Source organism: Amphiprion ocellaris, chromosome 10, assembly GCF_022539595.1.
Source record: "Amphiprion ocellaris isolate individual 3 ecotype Okinawa chromosome 10, ASM2253959v1, whole genome shotgun sequence".
Classification (NCBI taxonomy): Eukaryota; Metazoa; Chordata; class Actinopteri; family Pomacentridae; genus Amphiprion; species Amphiprion ocellaris.
In genome coordinates this window covers 36,994,779-37,012,705 of record NC_072775.1, presented here as the reverse complement: position 1 = coordinate 37,012,705, position 17,927 = coordinate 36,994,779, and the positions used below count along the sequence as shown (strand labels likewise).

The following is a 17,927-nucleotide window of genomic DNA, read 5'->3' as shown; positions in this document are numbered from 1 at the left end:
TGGATGGATGGGTTTAAAATGGAAATTTATATAAAAGTAAAAACTGAGTTCTTCTAAATCAATGAGTTTAAATCTTAATCATTGAACTCGTCAGAATATTGTGAATTGATGTCATTCTGAAGTCAGGTCATCCTTTAATGACTGGCATCAGGTAGCGTCATGTGACCTGACCACTTCCTGTCTGTGCAGGATGTGCGAGTCCTCTACAGCCAGATGGCGGGTCGAGAGGTGGATGAACCCGATGCTCCCATAGAAACCAGTCTGGACCAGATCCTGGCCTATATCAGGAGCCACTGGGAGAAGGTGACGGAGAGGAACCGGGCCGAGACAGACAGCTACCTGGAGTGTAAGGTGAGGACGTTCACCTGGACAGGTGTCCTCGCAGGTGCTCCTGCAGCGGGTCTGACCTGTGCTGTTCTCCTGCAGGAGGCGCACTGTGTGAGCAGCAGGCTGAGTCCTGAGGAGGAGCAGGTGGAGGCACTGAAGGCCGAATGCAATGACACCGGCTGCAAGATCCAGAGCCTGCAGGCCGAGACCGAGTCCATTCGAGCACTGGTGAGACACCACAACCCGTCCATGACCCGATCGGTCCACCCGTGACCCGATCGGTCCACCCGTGACCCGATCGGTCCGTCCATGACCCGATCAGTCCTTCAATAACCTGACCGGTCCATCCATGACCCAATCGGTCCGTCCATGACCCGATCGGTCCATCCGTGACCCGATCAGTCCTTCAATAACCTGACCGGTCTGTCCATGACTCGACTGGTCCTTCAATAACCCAATCGGTCCATCCATGACCCAATTGGTCCACCCATGACCCGATTGGTCTAGCCATGGCTCGATCGGTCCATCAGTAACCCGATCGGTCCATCCATGACCCGATTGGTCCTTCAATAACTTGATCAGTCCGTTCATGACCCAATCGGGTTATCGATCAATAACCCGATTGACCAGGTCCATCCATCGATGACTTGATCGACTCGGTTGTTGTCTAACCTCACACCTGTCTCCCTGCAGAAACGTGGTCTGGAGAACTCACTGAGCGACGCCCGCCACTGGCACGACATGGAGCTGCAGAACCTGGGCTCAGTGGTCTCCAAGCTGGAGGCGGAGCTCGGAGACGTCCGTGGGGAGATCGAACAGCAGCGCCGTGACTACGACACGTTGCTAGGCAACAAGCAGCACCTGGAGCAGGAGATCGGCATGTACCACGGTATCCTGGATGGAGAGGAGAACCGGTTCCAGCCCGCCGAGATGCCGTGAGTCACAGAGGAACACAGACAAAATGGAGAACATAGAGAACATACAGTCATGGAGGAAATGATCAGACCACCCTTGTTTTCTTCAATTTCTTGTTCATTTTAATGCCTGGTCCCACTAAAGGTTCATTTGTTTGGACAAACCTAATGATAACAACAAAAATATCTGATCAGAGTCTAATTTCAGAGTTGATATCAGACATTTTCCATGGTTTTCTTGACAATAACCAAAATCCCTTCAGTTCTTCCATCAATATCTATGGCATCGTTCTGCCAAAAACAGCTTTTAGGATTCCATGTTTTCTTTTCTGTCTGTTTTAGTCCCATGATCCACACAGGAGTTAGTACTGATTCATAACCATTGTTTCTGATGACTGCAGTCATGCGTCTTGGATGTTCTCCACCAGCTTCTGACATTGTTCTGCTGTCACAGCAGCACATTCCTGTTGTACTAATTCTAAGTGATCTGCTTTGTTTTTGGGTTTGTGATTCTACATTTAGCATCTGATGGTTTTCCACAGGTTTTCAGTTGGATTTATATCTGGTGATTGAGCAGCCAAGGCATGGTTCCAATGTTCTCGTTCTCCATCCAGGCTTTAATTGACCATGTCTTGTTGAAAAATCCAGTCATTGGAGGCAGGAAAGAGTTTTCCAGCTGATGGAAGAAGACTGTTTTCTAGAGTATCCCCAAACATGACCTGGTTCATTCACCCTGTTCCACCCAGACTGAAACTACCAGAGATGGTCACTGATCCACCCCCATGTTTTACTGTAGGAGCAGACAGTCTGGTTTTTAGCTTCTCCAGGCTTCCTCCTAACCAGGAAGTTGGCTGGAGTGGGCATCAACTGAAAATTGGATTCATCCCTGAAGAGAACCTCAGTCCAATCATCAACAGTCCAATCCTGGTGATCCCAGCAAAGAGTAACCGGCTTTCCTCTGCCTTTCCTTGATGAAAGGCTTCTTCCTGCCCTGTGTGACTTCAGACCAGCTTCAAGAAGTCACTTTCCAACTGTCCTTGAAGGACAAGTCCCATTTCTCCACAGTGTCCACTCATTTTTAAGGTCCCTGGAGGTCTGAGGACGATTCGTGACACAGGAACGGATGAGTGACGGTCACCTGATGAGTAGAAAGATGTTTCCTGACCAGCTAGCAGTTTGGTAGAACAGTGCTGGGCTTGTTTTTTCTTGGTGTAATGAACGACTGTCTGGGAGATCTTCAGTTTTTTCGATGTCTGCCTTTGTGGCTTCACATAAGTCTTTAGTTTTAGGCGTTATGTGAGAGCTGACAGTTTCTGAGTTGTGCTATGGCTTGAATGTCAGGAGGAAACCACTCTAGGCCTTTGCATGTGCTGCTGATGACATGAAATGTCCTCTTATATACCATCAGTGGGCTGCCGCTGCAGAATGAATGTAGAGGAAACCCTGACCCTGGAATACAATGAAGCTGAAGCAGGTCAGATAGGACATAAAGTATTATGGAATCAGCTGCATTTAAAGTCCTGTTCATTGTATTCTTCAGGTAATAAACCTTTATTGGTACCAGGCGTTTAAAATGAACATGAAACTGAATAAAACAAGGGTGGTCTGATCATTGTTTCATAACTCTATAACAAGTCCACACAAACACCCTGCGATTGCTATGGAGTCAGATAGCTGATAAATGTTTAAATCCTGTGACGATGTTCTGGTAGACGATAAAATCTACTTTTTAAAATGTTAAATCCAGATGATAAAACCACTAAATGATCAGGTTCTCCACCAAACAGAACAAATTAAAGCAAAAATCCACAGGAAGACGCAGCGCATCCAGATCATCAGACGGAGAAACTACAACAGAATCTGTTCAGAAGAAGAGAACATCAATAACAGAAACATGACATCATGTTCCTCTAACAGGAAGTAGAAATTAATGGTTCCACTTACCTGTCCAGGTGTTCAGGTCTGCACTCAGAGCCTGAGGGAGCTGCTCCAGGACCTCCTGGACCTCCAGGACCTTCAGGACAGTGATCCCAGTGGAGGATCAGAGCCAACTGAAGCCCAGCAGGCACTCTGTGATCTGGACCTGGTCCTGCTGGGTTCCACCTGTGAGGTGTGCAGGTGTGACAGACGCTAAGAACCTGCAGCTACCTGCTGATTGAGCTGCTTCATGTGAATGTGATGTTAAGGCCTCAGGTGGACCTGTTGCCAGAACACCGGAGGACTCTACCGGACCCAACTGGGGTTGTGGGTCCAGACTGGACCAGCCTGACCTCCGTTGGGTCGAGATTGTTTGTAATTATGTCAAGAAACCAAATAAAGATTTTAAAACAAAGGAAGTCCTGTTTATTTGTAGGATGTTCTGAAGATCTACAGATGTAGGAAATCTGATTAATCTCCAGGGCACCATGACAAAGACTCACGAGGAGGTTCATGACCTCCAACCAGAGCTCATGTGAGAATGTTCTTCCTACACCACCTTTTAATTGTAGGAGCTCCTATGATCCCCAGGACCACCAAGGTTCTGGATCAGAACCATAAAAAGTTTGAAGTGTCTTTCAGTTTACTGACAGGTAAAGGTGCATGAGGTCGTGGTGCGTTCAGGTGCAGTCTGTTCACAGAAGCATTAGGAGACGCTTAAATTCTGCTGCGACCATAAAAAGATGAACTCATGAACGTATAAATATGGAAAATATTTACATCTGAAACATGGAGAACACGTTCCTGAGGAGCTGAAAGGTTTTCTGTCTCAGCTGTTCCTCTATTGATCAGTGATCAGTCAGAATGAAAATAGAAACAGACATTATTAACCTGAAAATTTCCTCTTTAATGATCCACAAGGAAATGAAACAAAGAGCTCAATCATAAATTAATCAATAAAAATAAAGATCAGCCGTGATGAAGCTGAGTCGGAGGCTGAGGAGCACTCATCAGTAACCCCATCTCTTCTTGTCCACTGAGAAGCTCCCGGAGCTTTCAGCCGCAGGTCACATGATGCTGACTGAACCGTCTTCATGGCAACCATGACGTCCAGCTGAAAGCTCAGGAGAGGGTTCCAATCAATGAAAAACCAATCAGGTCATTATCAACAAACTGATCTTCAGCCTGTAAAACCATCATGAAGCTCTGCAGACCGAAGTCAAAGTGAGTGCCAGTGTTCACCATCAGAGGAGCGGAAGGTCACGTTCCTGAAGAAACAGCAGCGAAAACATCTGCATGTTCTAAAACATCTGCACGTTCTAAAATAACTCCATGTTCTCACACACCAACCAACAGGAAATATAGAAGAACAAAATGAAACCTTATATCATTCTTCCATCATCATCATCCATCCTCCGTCCATCCATCCATCATCATTCATCCATCATCATCCTTCCATCATCATCCATCCATCATCCATCATCATCATCCATCATCATCCATCCTCCATCCATCCATCATCATCCTTCCATCATCATCCATCCATCCATCATCATCATCCATCCATCATCATCCTTCCATCATCATCCATCCATCATCCATCATCATCATCATCCATCCATCATCATCCTTCCATCATCATCCTTCCATCATCATCATCATCCATCCTCCATCCATGCATCATCATCCATCCATCATCATCCTTCCATCATCATCACCCATCATCATCCATCCATCCATTCTCCATCCATCATCATCATCATCATCCATCCATCCATCCTCATCCATCCACCATCATCATCCATCCATCATCATCCTTCCATCATCATCCATCCATCATCCATCATCATCATCATCCATCCATCATCATCCTTCCATCATCATCCATCATCATCCTTCCATCATCATCATCATCCATCCTCCATCCATGCATCATCATCCATCCATCATCATCCTTCCATCATCATCACCCATCATCATCCATCCATCCATTCTCCATCCATCATCATCCATCATCATCCATCCATCCATCCTCATCCATCCACCATCATCATCCATCCATCCATCCATCCATCCATCCACATCATCATCATCCATCCATCATCATCCATCATTCATATATATATATATATATATATATATATATATATATATATATATATATATATATATATATATATATATATATATATAAAATCACTTTCCATGTTAGTTGTACTTTGCATGTATCATTTGTCTTATCATGCATGTATCAAATTGTGTGTTTTATGGTCCTTGCCCCCCACCCCACCCCTCTATCTCTACCTCTACCTCTCTACCTCTACTGTATCTCTCAACCCGCCCGGCCAGCAGGCAGATGGTTCCCCCACATTAGATCCAGGTTCTGATCAAGGTTTTTTCCCTGTTAAAAGGGTGTTTTCCTTGCCACTGTCTCCTTAGGGCTGCTCTGGGGTTCAGGCATATGGGTTCTGTAAAGCGTCTTGAGACAATTTGACTGTAATCGGCGCTATATAAATAAAATTGAATTGAATCATCCATCCATCATCATCATCCATCATCATCCATCCATCCATCCATCCATCCATCCATCCATATGATCTAAAGTGAGGAACTTAAAGGTTTTAAAGGTTCATTCCTCCCAAAATGCTCCATTCTCTCTAAACAGTTCAGTTTTTTTTTCCTGTTAAAACATTTTTTTTTGTTCTGTTTGCTGCCCTTTGAAACGGTCTCAATATTATCTGAGCCACATAAAGAGTTCATGAAAACTAACATCTCATCTGGAGCTTTCTTCTTCTTCATGTTTTAAAAGGACCTTGAACCAAACGTGGAACTCCGACGGTGAACACTGTGGACTCCACAGGTGAATGCAGCTTCCTGCAGCGCCTCCTACAGGACAACTCTGACTGAGCAGGTGTACGAAGCTATGCGGCCTGCAGGAGGCGCTGCTGCGCTGCTCTCAGCTGTGACGTCTTCTTCGGGTGTCTGCAGTGCTGCGTATCGATAAAACGGTCCCAGAAAACCGATCAGAGTGGTCATCGTCTTTAAGTCAGCAGCTTTGTTGGTTTGATCAGGTAGAAAATCCTGGACGTGGATCAGTCCACCACTAACAGCACAATGCTAACAGCTAGCCTGGGTGGGCCGGCCTACAGTTTCCCAGCATCCCGCAGCCCAGTGTCAGTGTGCAGGTCCAAGCCCGGCCGTCGTACCGATAAAGCTCAGTGGATGCCGTGGGGGGCGCTGCCCCCTGCCCACTGGTGTCAGTAAGGCGTTGATCCTCGGCCGTGATTGGCCAGTTTAGGCGGGCTGCAGCGGGATGCAGCCAACGCCCACGCCGCCCTCGTGGCAGACCATGGGGGCCATGAAGGTCCAGCGGTTGGTGTCGGGGTTGTACATCTCCACCGAGCTGAGGTTGGACTGTCCGTCGTAGCCGCCCACTGCGTACAGACGCCCCGACGTGGACACCAGCGACACCCGACTGCGCCGCGTGTTCATGGCCACTAGGAGGCTCCACTGGCCGGAGGCGGAGCTAAACACCTCGGCGCCGCTCAGGAACCCTGAGCCGTCGTAGCCCCCCGCCACGTACATGTGGCTGCCCAGCGACGCTGCGCCGTGACGACAGCGCTTGTTGAGCATCGGCGCCGCCGGGTGCCAGCGGTTGGTGTGGTGGTTGTAGTACTCCACCTGCAGGGGGCGGAGCAACAAACACAGGTAAACAACCAATCAGAAATAACAACAATATCAACAATAACACAACTACTGATGTTAGTTAGAATAATACTGTAACACTCTGTAGTAGTGACAGGAAGTATAATAACAGAGCTTTAAAAGCAATAATAGCATTAACAATAAAATAAATATAATAATTATTAGAGACAGACCGATATATCGGCCGGCCGATATTTTGGGCCGATATATGGACTTTTTTCAACATCGGCCATCGGCCAATATTTACAAATAAAAAGCCGATTTGTGATCAGGCACCTGTACGGGCAGCTGCCGCGACCGCTTTTCCCTTAGAAGGACCCCCGGCACTCAGAGCGGAGCATGAGCAGAGCGAGTGAGCCAGGCAACAACAAGCCTAACCCTAACCACTTTCAGCTTACTTTTTAATTGTATTTTTTGTAAACTTTAAGTAATTTTTATGTTATTGTACTTTTTCACTTTTTGTGTTCAATAAATGTTACAGTTCTACTAGTGTATTTAATTTGTAATATATACATGTATATACTTTTAGTGTTTAAATTGCCTTTTGTAATCGATGTGCTTTAAAAAATTAAGGATATCGGCCTTAAAAATCGGCTTCTACAATCGGCTTTAGATATCGGCCATCGGCTGAAAATTTTTTTAAAAATCGGTATCAGCATCGGCCTTTGAAAATCCCATATCGGTCAACCTCTAATAATTATAATACTACTAGTAATACCAGCAGATTAAGAGTGTAATTATACTAACAGAAATACTAACAATCACAGCTGTTCATGTTCAGAACGGAGCGTCTCCAGTTCATTTATAAAGCTGCACAGTTTTTATCAAACAGAAACGGTTCTTCTTTGGTTCCATCGTTCTAACAGAACATCTCTGGGTTCTCCTTCATTATGTTCTGGTTCCACAGAGCTGCAGGACTCCTACTATCATCAGAAACTCCTCCCAGCCTCTGCCTCAGACTGAACACCTTCAGGAACAGACTGTTCCACCCTAAGAAGGAACGTTTCTGCAGCTCCTTTATTCCAGCTGTCAGATTGTTCAGTGCTGCTTTATAAACTTCACTGTTTACTGTTGCACTTCTTTTCCCCAATTTACACAAACATCCACCTGCTCCAGAGCAATAACTGAGCCCTCATCCTCTGTATTTAGTCTTCTACAGAATATTAAAACAATCATCTGTATTTAATGCTCTCTGATTGCTGCTCTGTGTTTTTCTTATTTATTCTTGTTCTGCCTTTATACTTCTGGAGCTGCTGGAACAGTGAACTTTCCTACTGTGGGATCAGGAACGTTAATCTGATGTTAAAGGATGAGATCTGACTGGATGTTCCTAATGAAGTGGCTGCAGGCAGCTGGAGAATGTTCCTCTGGTTCCACACTGACCGTGTTGAAGATCTGCAGACCGTCGTGGCCTCCGGACACGAAGATCCTCCCGTCAAACACCGTCACTCCGGCGGCGCTGCGGCTGGCGCTCATCTCGGCCACGACCGTCCACCTGCAGGTCACATGACAGGAAGCAGCTGAAAAAAGCCTTAAACTGGTGAGCTAATCTCCTCTGCAGCGGCGCCTCCTGCTGGCTGCAGCCTGCCTTCATGTCACCAACACAAACCAAAGTCAGAAACATCTAAAAAGCTGGCAAGAAGAGCTGCTGCTGGTCTGTTAACTTAAAACTTTAACTACAGAACTGTTCTCAAATATTAAGGGGTTTGCTGCTGAAAACTCTTAAATGTTTAAGGTTACAAAACAGGATACAGGGTTTATATCACATATGTCAAAGTCAAGGCCCGCAGGCCAGATCCGGCCTGTGAATGAATCATCTATGGCCCCCGGGATGATATTTAATTAGTATTAGAACCGGCCCGCAGGCCGCAGCCGCCCGCTGGTGTTTTGCACGCACCAATACTACATTCCCCACAATGCAACGGTAGCCCACGAACTCAAGCGGGCCTTGGCTTCATTATTCATCAGCAGTCAGAGCAGATGTCAACATCCAGCTACCTCCCTCCCCAAAAATGGCTAAACGGAAGGTGGATGCTGAGAACAGGGGGTTTCAAGCCAGGTGGGAGGCAGAGTACATGTTCACGGAGGTAAAAGGCAAACCTGTGTGTCTTCTGTGTGGAGAAAGTTTGGCTGTAATGAAAGAATATAATCTAAGAAGGCACCACGAAACGTCTAAGAAATCCACAGACAAAGACAAGAATATGGACACGGAACAAAGGCTACAGGAGGTGGAAGAATTAAAACGAGGTCTTAAGTCCCGGCAGGCTCTGTTCACAAAAGCCAAATCACAAAGCGAGGCTGCTGTCAAGGCTAGTTTTATTGTGGCAGAAGAGGTCGCAAAATCAGCCCGGCCATTTACAGAGGGAGAGTTTATCAAAAACTGTATGTGAGGCAGTGTGCCCAGACAAAATGCAACTATTTTCAAACATGAGCCTGAGCAGAAACACCATTGCTGAACGTGTAGACCAGCTTTCCACCAATCTAGAAGAACAGCTTGTGGGAAAGGGAAAAGATTTCATCGCATATTCCCTTGCTGTGGATGAGAGCACCGACTCATCTGACATTGCCCAGCTGCCAATTTTCATCCGTGGAGTGGACTCCAGCCTGAGCATATAACAGAAGAGTTTTTGGTATTACGTTCTATGCATGGCACAACTACAGGACAAGATCTGTATGAAGAGGTATCCAGATGTGTAAATGAGATGAGGCTGCCTTGGGAAAAACTCGTGGGGTTGACAACAGACGGAGCCCCAGCGATGTGTGGGCACAGGAGTGGATTGGTGGCAAGGATACGTGAGAGGATGCAGGAGGAAAACGTCACAGATGAGCTGACAGCTTATCACTGCATAATACACCAGGAGTCGTTGTGTGGCAAAGCCTTGAAAATGGAACATGTAATGAGCACCATAACAGGAGCAGTTAACTTCATCAGAGCCAAAGGTTTAAGCCACCACCAGTACAAGGCATTTCTGGGTGAGTTAGATACACAGCATGGTGACTTGCCCTATCACACAGAGGTGCAGTGGCTAAGCCAGGGGAAGGTGCTGCAGAGATGTTTCGAGCTGCGTGAGGAGATCCGTCTGTTCATGGAAAGCAAAGGGAAAGACACAACAGAGCTCCGAGATGAAAGGTTTCTGTGTGAAATGGTGTTTCTGTGCGCTATCACGAGCCATCTGAATGTGATGAACCTGCAGCTGCAGGGACGGGGGCGTGTCATGTCTGATATGTACAGTACAGTGAAGGCGTTTAAAACCAAGCTGAGTCTGTGGGAGACGCAGATGTGGAAAGAAAACTTGAGCCACTTTCCCAGCTGCCAGACCATGAAAGAGAAGCTCTCTACCGCTGTGTTCCCGAGTGCACAGTTTGCTGATAAACTCAACATACTTGCCGCCGACTTCTGACGCCGATTTGCTGACTTTGAAGCCCAAAAAGCAGGTTTGAACTGCTCGGCAATCCTTTTGCAGTTGATGTGGAAAGCGCACCACCAAACCTACAAATGGAGTTGATTGAGCTCCGGTGCAATGACACACTGAAGGAAAAATATGAGAGAGTGAGTGCTGCTGAGTTTGCAGGTTTCATCCTCGACACAATCACCCATCTGCACATCCAAGCTGCTCAGACGCTCTATGTTTGGCAGCACATACCTGTGAACAACTGTCCTCTTTGATGAAGCTAAACAAAACATCACACAGGAGCCGTCTTACTGATAAACACCTTCACTCAATCCTGAGGATTTCCTCAGCTCAGTCTGACCCCGAACATTGATGAACTTGTACAAAAGATGAGACACCACCAAGTATCAGGCTCAGCCTCAGACAAGTGAGCATCACAGAGCATTAACGTATTTTTAGCTTTTAATTCAGTTACATTTTTACATTTGTTTCTACAAGACGTGATTTTTCTTTGAAGGAAGTATTGTTCTGTCTGTGTGCCATAGATTTTTGTGTTTTATTTTAGTGCATTTTATTTATTTATATATATTTATTTTTCAGTTAATGGACTCAGGGAAAATTGCAGATAAGAGCCATGAGAAAGAATACAACTGATTTGATTTATTTTTTTATTTTCTCATTTTACTATTTGAAAGCAGTAACTGGTAAGATCATAGAGCAGCACAATATTGCATTTTCAGTTTATAATGCAGGCAATTTCATTTATGCATTTATCTTGATATTAAGAAACATATTTTGTTTTTGAAGGACACTTACTTTTTTGCTGTTTGCCTGTTGAAAATGTTTTCCCTTGAAATTACTGACAGAGTAATAAAAAATATTGGATGATTCATTTAATCATTAAATAATATGCACTGTGTTAGGTCTTGGTTCAATAGGCTATGTGCAATCATTACAATATGTTTTAATAGACATTGAATCAGTCCGGCCCTCGGCTTGTAGCAAATTTGGCTTTTTGGCCCTCTGTGTATTTGACTTTGACATCCCTGGTTTATATTAACGTGAGTTAAGGGTTTATATACAGGTGAGTTAATGGTTTATATTAAGGTGAGTTAAGGGTTTATAGTAGGGTGAGTTAAGGGTTTATAGTAAGGTGAGTTAAGGGTTTATATTGAGGTGAGTTAAGGGTTTATAGTAAGGTGAGTTAAGGGTTTATATTGAGGTGAGTTAAGGGTTTACATCGAGGTGAGTTCAGGGTTTATATTGAGATGAGTTCAGGGTTTATATTGAGGTGAGTTCAGGGTTTATATTGAGGTGAGTTAAGGGTTTATAGTAAGGTGAGTTAAGGGTTTATATTGAGGTGAGTTAAGGGTTTACATCGAGGTGAGTTCAGGGTTTATATTGAGATGAGTTCAGGGTTTATATTGAGGTGAGTTCAGGGTTTATATTGAGGTGAGTTAAGAGTTTACATCACGGTGAGTTAAGGGTTTATATTAAGGTGAGTTAAGGGTTTGTGTTGAGGTGAGTTAAGGGTTTGTGTTGACGTGAGTTAAGGGTTTATATTGAGGTCAGTTAAGGGTTTGTGTTGAGGTGAGTTCAGGGTTTGTATTGGAGTGAGTTAAGGGTTTATATTAAGGTGAGTTAAGGGTTTGTGTTGAGGTGAGTTAAGGGTTTGTGTTGAGGTGAGTTAAGGGTTTGTGTTGAGGTGAGTTAAGGGTTTATATTAAGGTGAGTTAAGGGTTTATAGTAAGGTGAGTTAAGGGTTTGTGTTGAGGTGAGTTAAGGATTTGTGTTGAGGTGAGTTAAGGGTTTGTATTAAGGGTTTATATTGAGGTGAGTTAAGGGTTTATATTAGGGTGAGTTAAGGGTTTATATTAATGTGAGTTAAGGGTTTGTGTTGAGGTGAGTTAAGGGTTTGTATTGAAGTGAGCTAAGGGTTTAAATCAAGGTGAGTTCAAGGTTTATATTAAGGTGAGTGAAGGGTTTATATTAAGGTGAGTTAAGGGTTTGTATTGAGGTGAGTTAAGGGTTTATGTTAAGGTGAGTTAAGGGTTTATATTAAGGGTTTATATTGAGGTGAGTTAAGGATTTATATTAAGAGTTTATATTGAGGTGAGTTAAGGGTTTATATTGAGGTGAGTTAAGGGTTTATAGTAAGGTGAGTTCAGGGTTTATATTGAGGTGAGTTAAGGGTTTATATTAAGGTGAGTTAAGGGTTTGTGTTGAGGTGAGGTAAGGATTTACATCAAGGTGAGTTAAGGGTTTATATTGAGGTGAGTTAAGGGTTTGTGTTGAGGTGAGTTAAGGATTTATATTAAGAGTTTATATTGAGGTGAGTTAAGGGTTTATATTAAGGTGAGTTAAGGGTTTATATTGAGGTGAGTTAAGGGTTTATATTGAGGTGAGTTAAGGGTTAGCTCACCTGTCAGTCTCAGGTGCGTAACACTCCACTGAGTTCAGAGACGACTTCCCGTCGTAGCCGCCACACACGTAGATGCGTCCGTCAATCACCACGGTTCCCATGGCGCTGAAACAACAACAGATAGTGGTTTACAGTCTGGAGTATTGATCGGAGCAGGTATTGATCAGTATTGATCGGTGTATTGACCTGCGCTGGCTGTTCATGCTCGACACTCGCGTCCAGCTGTCTGTCTCTGGGTTGTAAACCTCCACCGTGCTGAGCCGTGATTGGCCGTCGTAACCACCAATGGCGTACAGCAGCCCGTTGACGACAGCCACGCCCACTCTACTGCGAGTCATCCTCATTGGCTGACAGCGCTCCCAGAAGTTACCGATTGGATCGAACACCTCGACCACATTAAGAGAGTCACCTGGGGAGACAGAGGAGCCCGGGTTTGTTCTCAGGTTTATTCTCGGGTGTGTTTTCAGGGACAGGTGAGCAGTGTACCTGAGCTGTTGAGTCCTCCCACGGCGTATATGAGTCCTGTGATGGACGTGCAGCACCTCTGTCGGATTTTGAAGGCGGGCAGGTGAGGTCGGCGGTCTGGCATCAGGTGGAAATCTTTGGCTTCGTCCACCAGATCTCTGCCAGAAACACAAACCTTAGTGTCAGCAGGTTCTCAGGACGCTGCTTCTTCTCAGGTACAGGTGTGCTGCTGTCGTCTCACCTGCACTTGTGGCAGCAGCGAACCAGGTCGTCCTGCTGCACTCGGTCTGACAAGAACTGAGGTCGACACAGAGGAAGCCGGATCTTTGACAGCAGCTCCGGAAGCAGCGTCTCCCTCCGGTCCCGGTCATGATGGACCCAGGCCAGCACTGCCTCAAACACCTGGACAGGTAAGACATGTCTCAAACACCTGGACAGGTAAGACACACCCCAAACACCTGTACAGGTAAGACAAGTACAATTGTCCTACTTTATTCAGCAGGCATTTTTATCCAAAGCGACATACATCTGAGAGTGGATCCAACACCAGGTAGGTGAGCGGGGCACTGGAACCTGACAGAGATTTAAACCACCAACCTACCGGGACAAAGTCTGGGTGCTAATCACTGAGCTATCATAAGACACACCCCAATCACCGGGACAGGTAAGACACACCCAAACACCTGGACAGATAAGACACACCCCAAACACCTGGACAGGTACCCCTGATCATCACGCAGACTTCACCTGCTCCTCGGCCTTCACGTTGAGCTCGTCGCAGCCCACCAGCTCCAGCAGCTCCTCGGTCCTGAGACCCAGGAACTCCTCAGACAGCGAGACGTCTACGAAGTGCTGGTGCAGGAAGCTGCTGGCCGAGTCGTACAGCGTCGTGCACATCATGGTCTCAGCGAACTGACGCACTCCCAGACAGTTCTTAGGGTGCAACCTGAAGAGACACAGACTTACTACCAATCACTGCGTCTGGCTCCTGTGATGTCACAAACAGGTGTGACCCCAGGTGAGCAGTGGGAGCGTACTGAGCGCGTGCGGTGTGGCACTGACCTCTCCTGCAGGAAGGAGCAGCAGGCGTCTTTAACGTTCTGCAGCTGCAGGAAGCTGGAGCCAATCAGGAGAGACTGGACGTTCTGCTGGTCAATGGCGACGTGGCCACTGTACGCAAAGTTAATGAGAGCCTCCAGAGCGCTGCAACACACGGTATACTGGTTATACTGGGTATACTAGTTATATTGGTTATACTGGGTACACTGGTTATACTGGGTATACTGGTTATATTGGTTATACTGGGTACACTGGTTATACTGGGTGTAATGGTTATACTGGGTACACTGGTTATACTGGTTATACTCGATACACTGATTACACTGGTTACATTGGGTGTAATAATTTCCTCTACTGGTCTCAGACTGGTCTTGTTCAGGTGTGCTTACCTGGGGTCCATTCCCTGCATCAGGATCTCGTCCTGTTTACACTCCACCATGTCGTTGGTGAACATGGCATGGAAGTACGGGATGGAAGCCGCCAGGACGATCCGGTGAGCGCTGAACTTATGATCCCCGACCTGCAGACACAAGCACACACATGATGGACACTGTCCTCAACTGTCCTCACCTGCCCCTACTTGTCCTCACCTGTCTCTACCTGTCCCTTCCTGTCCTTACCGGCCCTCACCTGTCCCTACCTGTCCTCACCTGTCTCTACCTGTCCCTTCTTGTCCCTGCCTGTCCCTACCGTTCCTCATCTGTCCCTACCTGTCCTCACCTGTCTCTACCTGTCCCTTCCTGTCCCTACCGGTTCTCACCTGTCCCTACCTGTCCTCATCGGTCTTCACCTGTCCCTACCTGTCCTCACCTGTCTCTACCTGTCCCTTCTTGTCCCTACCTGTCCCTACTGGTCCTCACCTGTCCCTACCTGTCCTCACCTGTCTCTACCTGTCCCTTCCTGTCCCTACCGTTCCTCATCTGTCCCTACCTGTCCTCACCTGTCCCTACCTGTCCTCATCGGTCTTCACCTGTCCTCACCTGTCCCTACCTGTCCTCATCGGTCTTCACCTGTCCCTACTGGTCCTCACCTGTCCCTTCCTGTCCTCACCTGTCTCTACCTGTCCCTTCCTGTCCTCACCTGTCCCTACCTGTCCTCATCGGTCTTCACCTGTCCCTACTGGTCCTCACCTGTCCCTACCTGTCTTCACCTGTCTCTACCTGTCCCTTCCTGTCCTCACCTGTCCCTACCTGTCCTCACCGGTCCTCACCTGTCCGTACCTGAGCTGCAGGTTTTGTTGCGGCTGCAGATTCAGCAGGTTGGACACTGAGATATTAGGAGGATTACGGTGACCTTGACGTGCGAGCAGACGGAGGACAGGTGAGGTTTTTTAGGTAATGATGCCTGATCAGTTCTCACAACCTCCCAGATGATCAATACGAGCGATCGATCGATCACCAGATGTTGAGATGCGGTGCTGTTCTTTCTCACTGGAGGGAAACGGATCAAACAGAACGACAGAATAAAAACAAGCAGAAAGAGACGAAGCGACGGAAAAATAAACGATAAAATCCCAACAATAAAAAGACACGAGTCAAAGACGAAGAGCAGAAAGTAGAGACTGATCAGCTGATAGATGTCCACCCTAAAGGAGCTGCAGGAGGGAAACGACACGGCTCTCCACTGAACAGCTGTATTATTAGATCTTTATAAACAGCTGCTGATTAATTCAATACCTGAAACAGATTAGTGGTTGTAGCCTTAGTACTTCTATTGGTATTTAGAGACATCTGCTCTGTCTGTTAGTTGTTAAACTATCAGATGATTAATTAACAAACAGATTAAATCACATCTGGATCCAGCAGAGGATAAAAGTTTAACTAGTGAACCTGAACAGTGGAGAATGTTGGTGTAAAAATAGAAGAGAACATCTAAAAACTTCTACTGACATTAGAGCCTCAACAGGTGGAGAAATGTCAACCAGAGACTGGATTTTAGTAGAAATATGGATCCATCCATAGATAGACACTGACAGGGACTTTATGGAGACACTAGAGGATTAGAGGTTTGGAATTTTTTATTTTCAAGAAGGAATAATTGAGATGTTTCCTCTGAGGTCTTAGATTCTGTTGGATCAGTTTGTTTAGTTTCATAAACTCCTGCTAACATTCAGACCGGATTAGATCAATAATAATGATCAATTCTCACCTCTCTAAATGATGTTTCATGTCTTTCTGAGGCTCCAGATGTTTTTATGTTGATGTTCCCTGAGAATCTGATCCAGTTTCAGTTATTAATCTTCTACAGGTTGATTTTAAGTCTTTGTTTTTCTTCTCATCTTTTGTCAGCAGAAATAATCCTTCAGTCAGCTCAGATCAATTCCAGTATCAGCTCTGATCAGCAGCAGCCGTGTGACGTCAGCTGTCAGAACTCACCTGAGCAGCAGGTGTGTGACGTGCTGCTGCCGCTGCTTCCTGCCGATAGGTTCTATTGATTATTGGCTTCACGCGCTGATCAGCGTCCACCCGGGCTCACCAGGTGGAAGAGTCACGTGACCCGCTACCTGATCAATACCCGTCAGAGGTCAGCTGTTAGCATGGTGTTAGCCTTCTAGCCGCTAACTCACCGGTCAGTAATAATCCGCTGTTAGCCTGTTAGCATGCTGTTAGCTCGTTAGCAGCTAGCCGCTTCAGCCTCGAGCTTGTCGTTTTTGTTTTTTTTTTACCTTGAGCGTGACATCACAGAGTTTCCCCTGACGTCGGATCTCCTCCATGACGACATAGCCTCGTGCCGGCAGGTCAGTCACCGTGAAGTGAACTAAATCCTCGAGCTCTTCGCACAGAACGTCTCCCATCGTCCCAGCAGCGGCGGCGCGGCGCGGACTGAGCCCTGCGAGCCGCCGTACGGCCGCAGCGGCGCATGCGTGAAGTCAGCGCCGCTAAACAGAAACGGATCCGGTCCGCCCCTTCACAATAAAGCACTTTATAGAGGAACAGCAATTCTGCTTCCGATTTGGTGTCTGGGTTTCAAAATAAAATGATAAGGCGGTCAAAATGATTTCGGATTTGAAATTTTAATTTCATAAAAGAGAAACACAAAGACACAAACAACAACATAAAAAATAAACGACATACAAGAGCACACAAATATTAAAAATACAAAAACACAAAAAGCTTTTACATCTAAAGCAAGATTAGTGGTAAAATGTACAAAACATTTATTAGTTTAATTATTTTATGGAAGAAATCATGAGCAAAAATAGTGCAAGTACTGTTGTAAAACTAGTAATTCAGCCTCAAACTACAAGAACCTGCTGGTAAATTAAGCTTCTATCAAGTTTAATGAGTTTTAAATGTCACAAAAAAATCTGATCTTTAATCAAATGTTTAATATTAAACACATGGACAGCTCTAAAATAAACTGTTAGGTGTAGATTATGTCACAGTATTGATCACGATATTATATATATTACTTTTTACATAGAACTTGACATAAAAATCTTTACATTTAGTAGATCTTGTTAGTTACATTACACATCTGTATTCCATCTATTTTTGTCACTTTATTTTTTCATTTATTTGAGAAATGTTAAAAAGGGAAAAATTCAGTAAAATTAAAACTGTTTACCGTGTGGAAGGCAGAGGAAGAATCTGACACCTGAAGCTCATCAGAGCTTTATTCCTGAAGAGGACTTTGATTGGTTCATCCGTCACCACAGGTAATCCAGCTGTTTTAATCCAGCAGGTTAAAACAACATCTGAAAGCTGCTGAATGATTCATTTTGTG

General features: G+C 45.5%; 2 protein-coding genes across 2 annotated transcripts in view; one reads left to right on the top strand and one right to left on the bottom strand.

Annotated features, from left to right (window-relative positions):
* The window catches only part of LOC129349911 (phakinin-like), a 5,703-nt gene extending 2,130 nt beyond the window's left edge, over positions 1-3,573 (top strand). Inside the window, exons 4-7 of the mRNA XM_055014765.1 lie at positions 190-351; positions 427-555; positions 1,021-1,262; positions 3,194-3,573. Of these exons, the coding sequence (XP_054870740.1) occupies positions 190-351; positions 427-555; positions 1,021-1,262; positions 3,194-3,269 (609 nt within the window). The 3' untranslated portion in view covers positions 3,270-3,573. The remainder of the gene's footprint in view (positions 1-189; positions 352-426; positions 556-1,020; positions 1,263-3,193) is intronic.
* Positions 3,574-5,362: 1,789 nt separating this feature from the next.
* klhl18 (kelch-like family member 18) lies at positions 5,363-17,026 on the bottom strand. Its single transcript, XM_023270594.3, has 10 exons — positions 16,867-17,026; positions 14,591-14,721; positions 14,205-14,345; positions 13,890-14,088; positions 13,384-13,544; positions 13,164-13,300; positions 12,864-13,086; positions 12,678-12,782; positions 8,247-8,358; positions 5,363-6,839 (listed from the first exon to the last, which is right to left on the bottom strand). Exons 1-10 carry the CDS (start codon positions 16,993-16,995, stop codon positions 6,453-6,455), a joined length of 1,725 nt encoding a protein of 574 aa, XP_023126362.1. The 5' UTR covers positions 16,996-17,026; the 3' UTR covers positions 5,363-6,452.
* Between the last annotated feature and the right edge of the window lie 901 nt (positions 17,027-17,927).

Bases quoted from the DNA above. Each gene is read 5' to 3' on its own strand.
- klhl18 (XM_023270594.3), bottom strand. From the start codon at position 16,995: ATGGGAGACGTTCTGTGCGAAGAGCTCGAGGATTTAGTTCACTTCACG. The intron at 14,346-14,590 runs GTAAGCACACCT...CGTGTGTTGCAG, and splicing joins ATGCAGGGAATGGACCCCAG to CGCTCTGGAGGCTCTCATTA. The intron at 8,359-12,677 runs GTGAGCTAACCC...TGTGACCTGCAG, and splicing joins TACGCACCTGAGACTGACAG to GTGGACGGTCGTGGCCGAGA.